Source organism: Neoarius graeffei, chromosome 2, assembly GCF_027579695.1.
Source record: "Neoarius graeffei isolate fNeoGra1 chromosome 2, fNeoGra1.pri, whole genome shotgun sequence".
In the NCBI taxonomy this organism is placed as follows: Eukaryota; Metazoa; Chordata; class Actinopteri; order Siluriformes; family Ariidae; genus Neoarius; species Neoarius graeffei.
The window spans coordinates 84,940,967-84,955,477 of record NC_083570.1 but is presented as its reverse complement, the minus strand read 5'-3'; the positions used below and the strand labels follow the sequence as shown (position 1 = coordinate 84,955,477).

The 14,511-nt window shown below is 41.3% G+C and overlaps 1 protein-coding gene across 5 annotated transcripts in view; it reads right to left on the bottom strand.

Annotated features, from left to right (window-relative positions):
* phrf1 (PHD and ring finger domains 1) overlaps positions 1–13,833 on the bottom strand; it is a 60,165-nt gene extending 46,332 nt beyond the window's left edge. For 2 of the 5 annotated variants that reach the window (XM_060915101.1, XM_060915102.1), the window contains exons 1-5: positions 13,284–13,625; positions 12,803–12,965; positions 5,711–5,821; positions 1,131–1,315; positions 951–1,034 (exon numbers count right to left, since the gene is read on the bottom strand). In XM_060915101.1, the coding sequence (XP_060771084.1) occupies positions 951–1,034; positions 1,131–1,315; positions 5,711–5,821; positions 12,803–12,896 (474 nt within the window). In that variant the 5' untranslated portion in view covers positions 12,897–12,965; positions 13,284–13,625. Of the gene's footprint in view, positions 1–950; positions 1,035–1,130; positions 1,316–5,710; positions 5,822–12,802; positions 12,966–13,283; positions 13,626–13,744 lie in introns of those variants that run through there. The other 3 variants (XM_060915100.1, XM_060915099.1, XM_060915103.1) reach the window with 3 other exon arrangements.
* Positions 13,834–14,511: the final 678 nt, after the last annotated feature.

Below are 14,511 nucleotides of genomic sequence, written 5' to 3'. Positions count from 1 at the left end.
CTGAATTTTGTGGCTAGGACGCAGGAAAGGTTTTCTTCTGATGACTCTCATGAAGGTCATATTTGTTCAGGTGTCGCTGCATAGTAGAACAGTGCACCACCACTCCAGGGTCTGCTCAATCTTTCTGAAGGTCTTTTGCAGTCAAACAGGGGTTTTTATTTGCCTTTCTAGCAATCCAACAAGCAGTTCTTTCAGAAAGTTTTCTTCATCTTCCAGACCTCACCTTGATCTCCACTGTTTCTGTTAACTGCCATTTCTTAATAACATTACAATCCGAGGAAACAGCTACCTGAAAACACTTTGCTACATTCTTATAGCCTTCTCCTGTTTTATGAGCATCAGTTATTTTATTATTCAGAATGCGAGGGAGTTGCTTAGAGGAGCCCATGGCTGTTGATTTTAGGGACAAGTTTGAGGAGTCAGAGAATTTATACAGCTTTGAAATCTGCATCATCTGACGTTGAGAATTTGAACAAGCCACAGCTCAATAAGCTAATTAAGGTCTGGAACCTTGGTAAAAGTTACCTGAGAACTCAAATGTATTGGGGTGCCCAAACTTTCACATGGTGTTCCTTTTCTTTTTTCACTCTCCAACTGGACAAAACAAAAATAATACACAAATCTTGCAGAAAACGCTGAAAAGAAAGAAATGTGTCGTCTTTACCTTTATGCCTTTTGGTGATCAGTTCATCTTCTGCTCACTTAACTATTCACAGTAACAGACATTTTCAGCAAGGGTGCTCAAACTTTTGCATGCCACTGTATTTATAGTTTCTTTAAGTTGAGGTGCCAAAGTATTTTATAAGCAGAAAAATCCTATTTTGACCAAAATCTGATTTTCTTCTATTTTTTGGCTGTTTTCCAAAATTCGTTCACCATGATATCTCATGGGTTTTCCCAGGATGCCACACAATTAAGTAAAGACACTAAATGATTAATGAGCTCCATACCGTCTTCTGGACTTTTCCTCCAAAGCATTTTCTCAGCAGGATGTTACTGAAGACGATGCGGTCAATTGGACAAGAGTTGGCATTCTAATGACAACAGGGGGAAAAATTAACATTAAAGACTTCCCAAGCGATAGTGTGTAAAGTGCTTGCAGGTTGGTGACCCGACAGTGGCGTGCTCACCTTCGCCCACTCCAGAATGCAGTCCAGACAGAAGTAGTGTTCACAGTTCTGGGGCGTAGCTACCGGCTGTTCATGGAAAGAGTTGAGGCAGATAGGGCATTTCTCAGCATCCTCATCTGAACTCAGCCCAAAATCAGCTAGTTCTGTCCCTCCTGCTCCCACCAGCTCGTTTTCACCATCTTCACCTACCAAATACATGCGCAGTATGAGGACAGAACTCAGACTACATAACATGAATATCGTTCAAAAATCTGCCTGCTGCTGGATAGCAGGAGAAAAACGCTAATGCAGCTTTAAGGTGCACAAAAGTTAACAATAGGGACCAACGGGTAAGGGATTTTTTTGGCACATATCAGAATCTGAACGCCTTTTACTGTCATTGCAAATTAACATACAACAAAATTTGCTGTCTCTCTTAAAACACAGGAAAAACTGTACCCCATTCACTCTACTCATCGATAGTGATTTAAAAAGGTCTGTGATTTCCAATAACCAATATTATCGACCAATACCCATCCATCGAAATGGACTAAAACAGTGTTTCTCAACCAGTAGGCCGCAAAGCGCCATCTAATGGGTCGCAAATTTTTTTCAAGTTGAAGTTAATTTTTTTTTTTTTTTTACTCGTAGCAGGGTACAATTGCTGGGTTGCATCCGACGTCACATCCGCCTCATTAAACTACAGTCACACTACAGCTCGCGATGCTTTGCGATGGATCATCGACGAAAATGAGGCATTTTGGTGGCGATGCATGGTGATATACATTTGAGCTAAAAGTTGTAGTCACACAGCAGGTGAACACTTGACTATCGCGCCTTCGAGTCTGGCGCAGCTCGAGCAGCCGCGCATGCTCACGGAGCGCATTGTGCGCACGCTTGGGACCCAGTCATTATGGGAAACACCTGACAGTGATTTGAGCGCAATCAACATGCACAGATACAGACGCTGTTTTCACAGAGGCTTTGCAAAGTATCATTATCATCACGGTCACGTTTGTTTCTAGCCATGTTTATAACGCTGTTTAAATACTCTGCTTTCTGTTTTGTTTTTATAAATATCACGCCTGCTAATAAACACTCTCCCTGCACTTAAATCCGTCTACTGCCATCTGTCTTGTAGTGTCCTGATCCCCAGATCTTTAACCTAGCCACATATAAAAAGTTGCACGCCTCCATGCTCTTCCAGATTTTCATCTGTTTGTTCATGCAGCACGATATCTAAAGCACCAGTTAGTTTGAGATGTCGGGGAACTCAACAGTTGGATAATTTTCCAACTCATCATGAATGAATGAATAACTTTATTTAAAACACAATAAGTTGATCAGCAGAGCTGGTGGGGTCGTGTATGTACAGATACAAATAATTACAAATACAGAAGACTAAAAATAAACACATCTGTTTATTATCCTATAAATCTGCTGATTACCTGTTAATTATCTTCACATTAAGTTAATTAATAGTATCCATAACTACTGCTTTTGGATTTAGTTACAGCTACAATAGGATCAAAATTTATTCTACTAATGTCAAATTTAGCTAGTAATTTTTTCTTTTACAGGAAAAATCCTTCTTTGTTAGCGTGTAAGGATCTAATCCCACTGAGTGGTTTCTATATCCACTTCTTTTGAGTGTACTTCTTGGTTTTAATAACTTGCTTGTTTGCTGAACACAAACATGGCAATAAGTTCTTGTGTTAATGGACCAGACTCCACTTTTGGATCATTAATCCCTTTTGAGTGAGAATGCCCTGCATGCATGGGTTTATATTTGCTTCTGGCACATCCATACAGTTTTAAATACAATACCTACAATTAAAAAGTGTTTGTTTTTATTGCATTTTTTTAATTCCTGGGCTTCCATCTGTAACAGGGAGTGATGTTGCATCCCATTAATACACTTTACAACAGATTATTCGAGTCTAATAGAATAGATGAGCCAAAATAATTGGGGATCTTTTTTAATGGGCCCCGACTCATAACAAGTATGAATAGGTGGGCCTTAAAGCAGAAAAGGTTGAGAACCCCTGGACTAAAACATTGTGAATAGCACAAAAATAGTCAAGCAGGCCTAAATGTACAAGAGAAGAAAAAAAAAAACTCTTTCAACAACAGAATTAATTAGGCCTATATAAATGACTATTCATCTGGAAAGATGAACATTTATTCATTAAAGGTTTTAAAGGTACAGCTTACTTAATTAGAAAAAAAAAATGTTTCTCCATCTTCACTCAAATATAGCATCAAAAAGTCAAAGAGTCCCATATACGTTATCGTACGTACGTTGGGGAGTGCCCGTTAGAGAGCACACTCTGTCTAGGCCGTCGGCATGGTGAGGTAGGGTGGCCAGTTCCTTTCCTCGCCGCCTTTAACTTCCCCAGTGTTTCCACCAGGTCCCCATTCACTGCTGGGTGGACAGGAGGCGAGCCCCAGATCACTGTCCGAGGCGAGGCTCGAACCGGGGACCGTTTGCTTGACGGTCAAGCGCCCTAACCACTTGGCCACCTCGCCTCTCCAAATATAGCATACACACAATGTTAATATAACTAGCTATAAAATACTTTAGGATACTTTATTTATATAGGAACTGTATAAAATTATTTCAGTTAAAAAAAAGTTGATTTGTAAATATATGGCATTAATTTGTGTGTACAACTGAAAAAAAAAATTAATAGCTGGTGGGCAGCTACTTTGCTGATTATATCATTGCCAACAGTGGAGTTTTGCTGTGCCTTCTGGTGGAAAAACTATGCAACGACACTCATAAGTTGGTTAATAGTTCCATTTTCCATCTCCCAGTTTCTTTTTAATTGTTATTTATTGTCCATTATAAACAGGGCTTTGAACCGGTTCAAGGAATGAAAACCGGGAACTTTTTCTATTTCACATGGAACAGAAACGAAACCAGAAACTTTATTATTTTTTATGTTCTGGAACAGAAACGCTTATTAAAAATAATGGTAACCGGTTAATACCGGTTTTTATTTCGTTCCTCAAAGTTTCCGTAGCCTACAAATAAAAAAGCCATTCTCCTCCTGCGCAAGTTTCTATGACCCGCTGGGGTTCACTTCCTGTGTGACGGTCGCTGACTGAATGGAGAGAGCGGGAAGGTGGACTACTATCACGTCTCCATTACTGAGTGTCTGAGCAAAGAAGAGCCTGAACGTTGCAACCTCCCTATTGGCTGTTTGCAAAAATGTATCAGTTGTTGCCCTTCCCACGGGAATCATCGCGGACTCGAGAGACGAGACCTGACGAGTTAGTTCGTTGGTAGCAGAACAAACTCGTCAGTGGACACAAATCGGGTTTTCAGAAAAGGAAAGAAAATAAACGCAGGGTCGAAAATACAAAAAAGGAGGCAGAAAATGCAAAACGAGTTTTAAGGTAGGACAAATGGTTACTTTTCTGAGGCAGCCCGCCGTGGCTGCCTGCAGGCTTATTTATTATAGCCCATTTAGTTAAAATAGTTGATCTAAAATGTTTATAGTTATGTGATGGTTGTCCTGATTTAGACTGGTGGTTTTTTTGGGGGGGTTGCGCGATGTTGCACCCGGGTCCAGATTAGGGCAGAACCGGCCCTGGCTACATTTCAGGTGTAGTTTGTTTTATGTATGCATGTACTTGCATAGACGTGTACTTGGTCTTCCAATATGGCGCCTAACAAAATCTCGCGGCGCGGTGACGTCATGCGGTAGCCCTCTATAGGGCCTGACTAGCCTTTGGTAACACACTAAACGAATTATCTTTCATTTTTGGCACTTTTTCTGTTTGTGTAGATGGGAAGACATACTGAGAATCCAAATCGCCAACATTTGAAATAATAATTGTTTTGAATTATTTCTTGTCTTATTTAATGAAGGTTGTAATAGAATTAGCCTACATTTGGCTTAAGCCGGATGAGACAGAGACATAATTTTATAGCCATTTGTTAAACAGCTGACAGGGAACGTAATTAACCGTTCCGGGAACGAAATTTTTTTGTTCTAACCGGTTCGGGAACGTCTATTTAATGGTGGAACCCAAAACCGGAAACGTTAAAATTCCGTTTCTGTTCGGAACGAACCAATAGGAAAAAAATTCTGGTTCAAAGCCCTGGTTATAAATGCCAATACCAATTTATCGGCAGTTGGCTCATATCAGCTGATAACATAGGCGCGCCAATTTATTGGTCAGACCCTAGTCAACAATATTACATTTATAATATGCTCATTTGTTTTATAAGCAAGACATTATGCGTGTAAATATGAAGTGGTATATGAATGTGCGCACTGGAAATATATTAAACAACAAAAACAGAAGTGTCTGAATACGTATTTCCCTGAATACTTATTGTAATTAACACAAAATTCGCATTATTTTGTGTCCATAACAGAGAATATGTTATACATTTTATATTTTCTCACAAGAAAAAAAAAATTCCCAATATTCCTGTTCACTGTAATTCCTTCCAAAATTGCAATTACTATTAGAGAGCAGTATTGGTACACATACACACTGTATATCCACATGTCTTAAAACAAACATTTCAGGATTTAAGATAAAATATAGCACCCAAAGTACTGAAAGGATCATCATGTCCTTACGATCACTCTCATCTTCCTCATCCTCTTCCTCGCCACCTTCATCTTCTCCATCCTGGGAAACATCTTCCTCACTGTCTGTACCTTCCTCAAGTGAGCCTTCGCCATCTTCCTCTAAAATGTGCAAATATTAGATCGGAATCAACATAAATACACCATCTCAGAGTGTCAGCAGCATTCAGATTAAATGTAATTCTTTCAAGATTTTTGAATGACCCTTAAAATGTCCTGAGGCCAAATTCAAAAAAGCTGTCATTAAATACTTGACGAAAAACATCCACACAACCTCACATACAGTCCACTCTGAAAGCACTGGAACGGCAAAACCAATTCTTTTGTTTTTCGCTATATACTGTATTTAATTTACAACCCTGATTTAAAAAAAAAAGTTGGAACGCTGTGTAAAACGCGTATAAAAACAGAACACAATGATTTGCAAATCCTATATTTAATTGAATACAATACAAAAGACAAGATATTTCATGTTCAAACTGATAAACTTTATTGTTTTTATAAACATACATTCATTCTGAATTTGGCACCTGCAACACATTCCAAAAAAGTTATGACAGGGGCATGTTTACCACTGTGTTACATCACCTTTTCTTTTAACAACACTTAGTAAACCTTTGGGAACTGAGGACACTAATTGTTGAAGTTCTGAACATGAAATTCTTTCCTATTCTTGCTTGATATACGACTTCAGTTGCTCAAGATTCTGGGGTCTGCGGTGTCATATTTTGCACTTCATAATGGGTCAAACATTTTCAATGGGAGGCAGGCCAGCCAGTTTAGCATGCGCACTCTTATTACAAAGCCACACTGTTGTAACATATGCAGAACGTAGCTTGGCATTGTCTTGCGGGAATAAGCAGGGACGTCCTGAAAAAGGTGCCGCCTGGATGGCCGCATATGTTGCTCAAAAACCTGTATGTATTTTTCAACACTAATGGAGCCTACACAGATGTGCAAGTTACCCATGTCATGGACACTAACACACCCCCATACCATCACAGATGCTGGCTTTTGAACTTTGAGCTGGTAACGATCTGGATGGTTCTTTTCTTCTTTAGCCTAGAGCAGGGGTTCCCAAACTTTTCCATGCCAAGGCCCCCCAAACAGCATTAGCTTCTGGCCGGGGACCCCTTTGCAAACCCACAGACAATGCTACAAAATATGTAAAGAAACATCAACTTTTAGAATGTTTTCTCTTACTTTTATTCAATATTCAATAATTGTTACATTTGTTTAGCATAAGAATATTATTAACTAACATGTTTTCAACACAAATATTTTCGCACTGAACAATAAACTGTATAACCTCCTGTAGTACCTGATTCAACTCGTTATCCATCCTTTTTGCGACCAGTGCCTTGCGATGGAGCATGCAGTGTGTGGCCACTACATGCGGGGCCTTCTGCTTAAAGGGGTACCAAATATAATATATACAGTTGCTGATGTGACAAAGTAACGTATTCTTAAGTATTCTATCAGATTTATATACTAGAAAACAACGAAATATCTTGGTAATTGTAAATATAATACTTTATACGCTAAACCGCACAAGAGTCGCCATTTTTAAAAGACCGTGACGTCAGCGCTACCCACTGCACTAGCGGAACTCTCCGAAATAGAGGAGATAAGCATGTAATCATGGCGTCGGGCGCATCAAGTGAAAGCGACAGCTCTGTCGAATCATACGAAGAGATCCCGCAAGACACACTGCAAGCAGGCTATGGCTTAGAAGGGTACCAGTTTGAACCTAGGAGAGGTACTCTCGACTCCGGTGATGAAATAAGAGAAGAAAGCTCGGATGACGGCGAGGATGAGACTGATGCTGACCATGGGCGTGGCGAGCGTGGGGCAGAGCGTCTGCGTGCAGGTGACACGGCGTGGTGCTCGTGCGGAAAATGTAACGTGGAGTTGCTCACGAGTCCAGCAGAATTTATTTGCTGCAATGAGATAGGCGCCACCCGTGGACTTGCGAAATCGTCGCAAGAGGCAGAAACAGGTATTTCACACGTGCTATTCCCAACCTCAATGAGCCAACACAACTGGGCACGTACATACGTCATGAGTGTTACGCAGAGAAAATGAACGTGCATTCTGATTGGATAAAATTAATATCATGGCGGGCTGTTCAAACTGCGGAAATAGTTTGCTCGAGCTACTTTCAAAACACTATAACTTTCCAACCTTAGAACAAAAAACTTGTGTAAGTCTTGAATAAGGTTCGTTAATGTGTGTTTTATTGTTATATTTACTCTATATATTGCCCTCTGTTCCTCTTTAATGAGAGCGGTCACTCCACTGATCTTCCCGGTCATTGCCGCGGCTCCGTCCGAACACACCCCCACACAACGGATCCAGTCCAATCCGTTAGACTCGATGTAATCGTCTAAAACTTGAAAAATGTCTTTCCCAGTAGTTCTTCTTTCAAGTGCTTTACAAAATAGTATTTCCTCCACAAATCTTTCCTGTGAAATAAATCTGATGTACACAAGCAGTTGGGCCTCATTGGATAAATCTGTGCTCTCATCCAGCTGAAGTGCGAAGTATTCGCTGGCTCTCACCTGCTCCAACAGCTGAGCAGATACGTCTTGAGCCATGTCACCAATCCGTCGGCTCACGGTGTTATCAGAGAGTGGGACAGCATCGATTTTTTTTTGGCAGCATCCTCACCAAGCAATTCTCGGACAATGTCTTTGGTGGCTGGTAAAATCAAATCTTCTCCAATTGAGTGAGGTTTTTTAGCACGAGCAATGTGGTACGAGGCTAAAAATGATGCCTTCAGGGCCCGCTCGGGGACAGTAGCTTGCTGGGTGAATGCAGCAGATTGCCTGACCAAATGCTCTTCTTTGCATCTGAAGAAATCTACTGTTTTTTCAGCATCTGTCGGATGTTTTTGTACCAAGTGACGCTGAAGTTTCGAAGGTTTTAAGCACTCGTTTGACAGGGTCTCCAGACAGAGGACACATTTCGGGCAATCATGGCCATTTTTCTGTATGGCTGTAAAGCCATACTTAATGTATGCTGCCTCATATTTTTGGATTTTAGTTGGCCAGGACTTCTTAGTTTTTTGCGCAGCAGTGTCCTCCACAGCAGGGCTGTTGGTTTGTTCCTTCGGTCTCTTCTTCAAAAGCCTGTCCATTTTGCGCTAGCAATACGCTAGCTTGAGGAGCAAAGCAGCTTGATAAATGGCGCAAACCGCAACGTCACAGGCAATCGGAGAGATGAGCATGGCAAACAACGTTTCGATATGATGTATTATTATTAATAATTATATTTTATAATAATGATTAAAAAACTAATTACAATATATTTAATAATAATCTCATCTCATTATCTGTAGCCGCTTTATCCTGTTCTACAGGGTCGCAGGCAAACTGGAGCCTATCCCAGCTGACTACGGGCAAAAGGCGGGGTACACCCTGGACAAGTCGCCAGGTCATCACAGGGCTGACACATAGACACAGACAACCATTCACACTCACATTCACACCTACGCTCAATTTAGAGTCACCAGTTAACCTAACCTGCATGTCTTTGGACTGTGGGGGAAACCGGAGCACCCGGAGGAAACCCACGCGGACACGGGGAGAACATGCAAACTCCACACAGAAAGGCCCCTGCCGGCCCCGGGGCTCGAACCCAGGACCTTCTTGCTGTGAGGCGACAGCGCTTACCACTACACCACCCTGCCGCCATATTTAATAATAATTACTTAAAAAAAGTTTTTGTTTTTTTTTGTCATCATCCCTCCAACTTTCTGAGGCCCCTAGCGCCCCCCACTTTGAAAACCACTGGCCTAGAGGGTACAACGTCCATGATTTAAAAAATTAAAAATTAAAAACGTGGACTCATCAGACCACAGTACATTTTTCACTTTGCGTCAGTCCATCTCAGACAAGCTCCGGCCCAGAGAATTTGGCAGTTTTTCTGGATGTTGTCGATGTATGGCTTTCGCTTTGCATGGTTGATGCAGTGACGAACCGTGTTTACCGACAACGGTTTTCTGAAGTGTTCCCAAGCCCATGTAGTAATATCCTTTATACAATTATGTCGGTTATTAACGCCGCCTAAGGGATCAGGTCACAGGTTAATGTTGATTTGTTGATTATGTCGGTTATTAACGCCGCCTAAGGGATCAGAGGTCACAGGTTAATGTTGATTTTTGACCTTGCCCCTTACATGCGGAGATTATCTCTAGATTCTCCGAATCTTTTAATGGTATTATGGATATGGATGAACAAATACGGATAAATTATTTCAAACTTTATGTTGAGAAATATTGTTCTTAAACTGTTGGACTATTTGCCCATGCAGTTTTTCATAAAGTGGTGAACCTCACCCCATCCTTACTTGTAAACAACTTGTAAACAAGCCTTTCCAATTACCAATTAACCTATTTATCTGTAGAATGTTCCAAACAGACGGGTTGTTGGGTTTTTTGTTTTTTTTTAGCATTCCACAACTGTCCCAGTCTTTTGTTGCCCCGTCCCAACTTTTTTGGAATGTGTTGCAGGCATGAAATTCAGAATGGAGTGTATATTTACAATCAATCAATCAATAAAGCTTCTCAGTTTGAACATTAAATATCTTGTCTTTGTTTTGCATTCAAGTGTATATAAGTCGCAAAAGGATTTGCGAATCAGTGCATTCCTGTTTTTATTTACGTTTTACGCAGCATCCCAACTTTTTTGGAATTGGGGCTGTTCGGAATTAGCAGGAATCAAGCAGAACCAGACGGAATTAAAAAATTTTCAAAATTCGTGCCACATTCGGGCGGGAATTTCAAACTGACCAACATTCTTACAGCTTTGTAAGAATGCCGTTCGAATACTTAGAATCCACTTCAAACCCGCTTCGAATGATTCTTGCACATTCCAGGTGTATTAGCTTTCGAATGCAGTTCAAATGTAGTTGGAACACAGTAGGAATACCTAGAATGCTGTTAGAATGCAGTAAGAATATTAAGAACGCACTGCGAATGCCATACGAGTGCGGTTCGATTGCTGCCCGAAGTCTGGTCAGAAGGTGCCTCGAATGATGTACGAATTCACCTCAAATGCAGTCAGAATGCTCCCGGAACAGCCGCCGAATATGTTTCAAACATCTAAGAATTCAAAGAGAACGCAGCTCGAATACTTAGAATGTACTTCGAATATCCCGGAATATACAAAGAATTTTCATTCCGATGGCATTCTGGCTCATTCCACCTTTAGTGTGACTACCCTATAAAGACACTCTGTTCCTACGCTTTTACTCATCTAAATATTTTGGTGGTCTGCCACCAAAGGTGTCATATTCAAAGTTGTTTAACACATCTAGACGTAAATATCAGGAAATGAAAGCTGGGATTCTGCTCTATTGTCTCACATTCATCTTTTGATCTCAATCCCAAATGTCTTCCAAGACTTTCAGAGGCGACAGTAAACAATTACGTGTTGTTTATTCAGTGGAATACCAAAACTACACAAACTCCATGTACATGAGCTACACCACTGGATATAATCTTGATTAAAAAAAAAAAAATCTCTGCATCCCTTCAAAGATGTTGTCAGATTATAACCATGAGCATTTGCAGTTTTTAGACACTTATTTTGTAAGAGATTTAATTTTAAGGAAGACTTTTAAAGACCTGCAGACATCCTGTTCCATCTTTATAGGGTAGTCACACTAGAGGCGGAATGAGCCGGAATGCCGTCGGAATGAAAATTCTTCGTATATTCCGGGATATTCGAAGTGCATTCTAAAAATTCTGACTGCATTCCAAACATTCGGGCCCATTCTTGTGGCCGGCCCGAATGTTTTGCTCATGCTCAAAACATTCAAGGTGCATTCGAAGAGGAGAAATATCGAACGGCACTCGAAGTGTATTCTAACTGCATTCTAAATATTCTTACGGCATTCCAACAGCATTCGAAACATTCTGATCGCGTTCAAGGGAAAAATCGAAATGGCAAGCCACTTCAAATCCCGTCAGAATGTCCTTCGAATGAGCTGGAATGCCATCGGAATGAAAATTCTTCTTATCTTCCGGGATATTCGAAGTACATTCTAAAGGCCAATTTATGCTGACAACCCAGTCCTCGCAGACGGTGTCGCAGACAGTGTCTGCGTAGCCCCCCCACCTTCGCAGACGCTCTGCGCGCACCTCCCAAAAATTGTGACCACCGCAGAAGCCTCGCAGACAGCGCCGCAGACAAGAGGGCTCTGATTGGTCCACTCTACATCCGCTGTACACGCACTTCCGCTTCCCTACTTTTCCGGTTTGTTTTGTTTTCACGACCGGCATTTTTAAAAACACGAGCGAAGATGGAGCAGCATGAAGAGCGGTTGATTGAGGAAGTACGTACATCTATACGACTCCAGTTCTAGTCATTATAAAAAAAAAAAGTTCTAGTCATTATAAGTAACCGGAGGATAAACACTCCACTAACCACACCCACCAACTACTCCTAGCGACTTCGCGCCCCCTTGCGTTGTGCCGGTGAATAACATCGCGCACGCCTATTCCCCCGCTCAACAATAAATTACAACTGTCTGCGAAAAGCTATCTGCGAAAGCCTTGTCATAAGAGCATGCAGAGGCCTTAAGTATTCGAGCTGCTATTCGGCGGCTGTTCCGGGAGCGTTCTGACTGCATTTGAGGTGAATTCGTACAGCATTCGAGGCACCTTCTGACCAGACTTCGGGCAGCAATCGAACCGCACTCGTACGGCATTCGAAGTGCATTTTTAATATTCTTACAGCATTCTAGGTATTCCTACAGTGTTCCAACTACATTTGAACTGCACTCGAAAGCTAATACACCTGGAATGTGCAAGAATCATTCGAGGTGGGTTCGAAGCGCATTCTAAATATTCGAACGGCATTCTTACAAAGCTGTAAGAATGTTGGTCAGTTTGAAATTCCCGCCCGAATGTGGCACAAATTTTGAAAAATTTTTCATTCCGTCTGGTTCTGCTTGATTCCTACTAATTCCGAATAACTGTGACGGAGGCCTTAGGTAATCTACCCCAAGAACAGAGGACCTGAAAAATCAGCACCTTGGGGAAAAGAAAAAAAAAAAAAGTACATCAATACATGATACCGTCATCAGAGAGAATAGATGTGGTAGGTCTTTTGCCTTTTCCATGAGAGAGGTTCTTGTTGATCAGCTCGTCCTGGCTGTCCTCCTCATCCATGGCTCAGCATCTGAAACTCCACAATCTGAATGCAGTACAGATGGAAACTTCTATGTATCTGACTGAGTGCTGGAAAAACAAACCAGAAACAACACGTTATACAAGCAAGACGACCAAATCGTGATCATGATATCTGCTTACATATTAGTGTAAATTCATTGAAAGAAAAAAACAACAACAGCAATCCACACACACACTTTTGTTTGCCAATACCTCCAGGTACAAGAGAACCGCCTTTTATATCATATAACTTTTACTGAAAGCTGTCTATAAAACTAGCTAGCTAGCACATACTGTCAGTAGTAGTTGTCAGTTAGAGCATTCAAAGTTTTCCTGATTGTTCCTTTCCACACACTGATCATGAATTATCAAAAATAAAACATTTACTTTAAAGTTCAGTTTTCTCTTTTCTCACACATCATTTGTTGTGTGTGTTTATATTCTTGAGCAAAATACGCTTTGTTTTGCTTCCTGTAACCAGTGAATAGTGTCAAGCAACGCAAGCTACAAACACAACACTGCAAATAAAAGTAATAACGTTTACATTTTAAAGATTAAACTACTCAAAATATATAACTAGCACCAGAATGACCAAATACTCATTTTCTGGCTGTACACCGAGCTTGTAAGGTCGTGTAACAGGACAGCTAATTGTTATTAGCCAAAAGGCTATGCTAAGCTATGCTAGGCTATGCTATGCTAAGCTATGCCCTTCTACATTCAGGCTAATTTTAACTCCTTTGCTTGACTGGCTTTATTCACTCATCAAGCCGCCAGTTTCCATGGCGGTTTGTTAAACGCATGCATGTCTTTACAGTGTATGAAGTGTGTGAGTTGTGCAGACCTACCCTACACAGCTGTGTGTGACATGAACTATTACTGTATTTTGAAACCCACACACACGGTTCTGGGTTTGGAGTGACAGACGGTACCGGCTGCACAGAAGAGACGGAAATGGCGGAAAGCACTCAGATCACAGTGTCACTTAAAGATACAGCGCACGTTTCACCTCAAACTCTGCATTTATTTTCTTGATTCCGTTTCTTACTATTGTTAAGTAATTATTATTAAATATGGCGGCAGGGTGGTGTAGTGGTTAGCGCTGTCGCCTCACAGCAAGAAGGTCCGGGTTCGAGCCCCGTGGCCGGCAAGGGCCTTTCTGTGTGGAGTTTGCATGTTCTCCGCGTGGGTTTCCTCCGGGTGCTCCGGTTTCCCCCACAGTCCAGAGACATGCAGGTTAGGTTAACTGGTGGCTCTAAATTGAGCGTAGGTGTGAATGTGAGTGTGAATGGTTGTCTGTGTCTATGTGTCAGCCCTGTGATGACCTGGCGACTTGTCCAGGGTGTACCCCGCCTTTCGCCCGTAGTCAGCTGGGATAGGCTCCAGCTTGCCTGCGACCCTGTAGAACAGGATAAAGCGGCTAGAGATAATGAGATGAGATGAATACTATACAAAAGTCTTAGGCACATGCAAAGAAAGAATAACTTTATTCATCACACACTTGTGAAATTCCTCTCTGCATTTAAAGTGCATATCTCATCTCATCTCATTATCTCTAGCCGCTTTATCCTGTTCTACAGGGTCGCAGGCAAGCTGGAGCCTATCCCAGCTGACT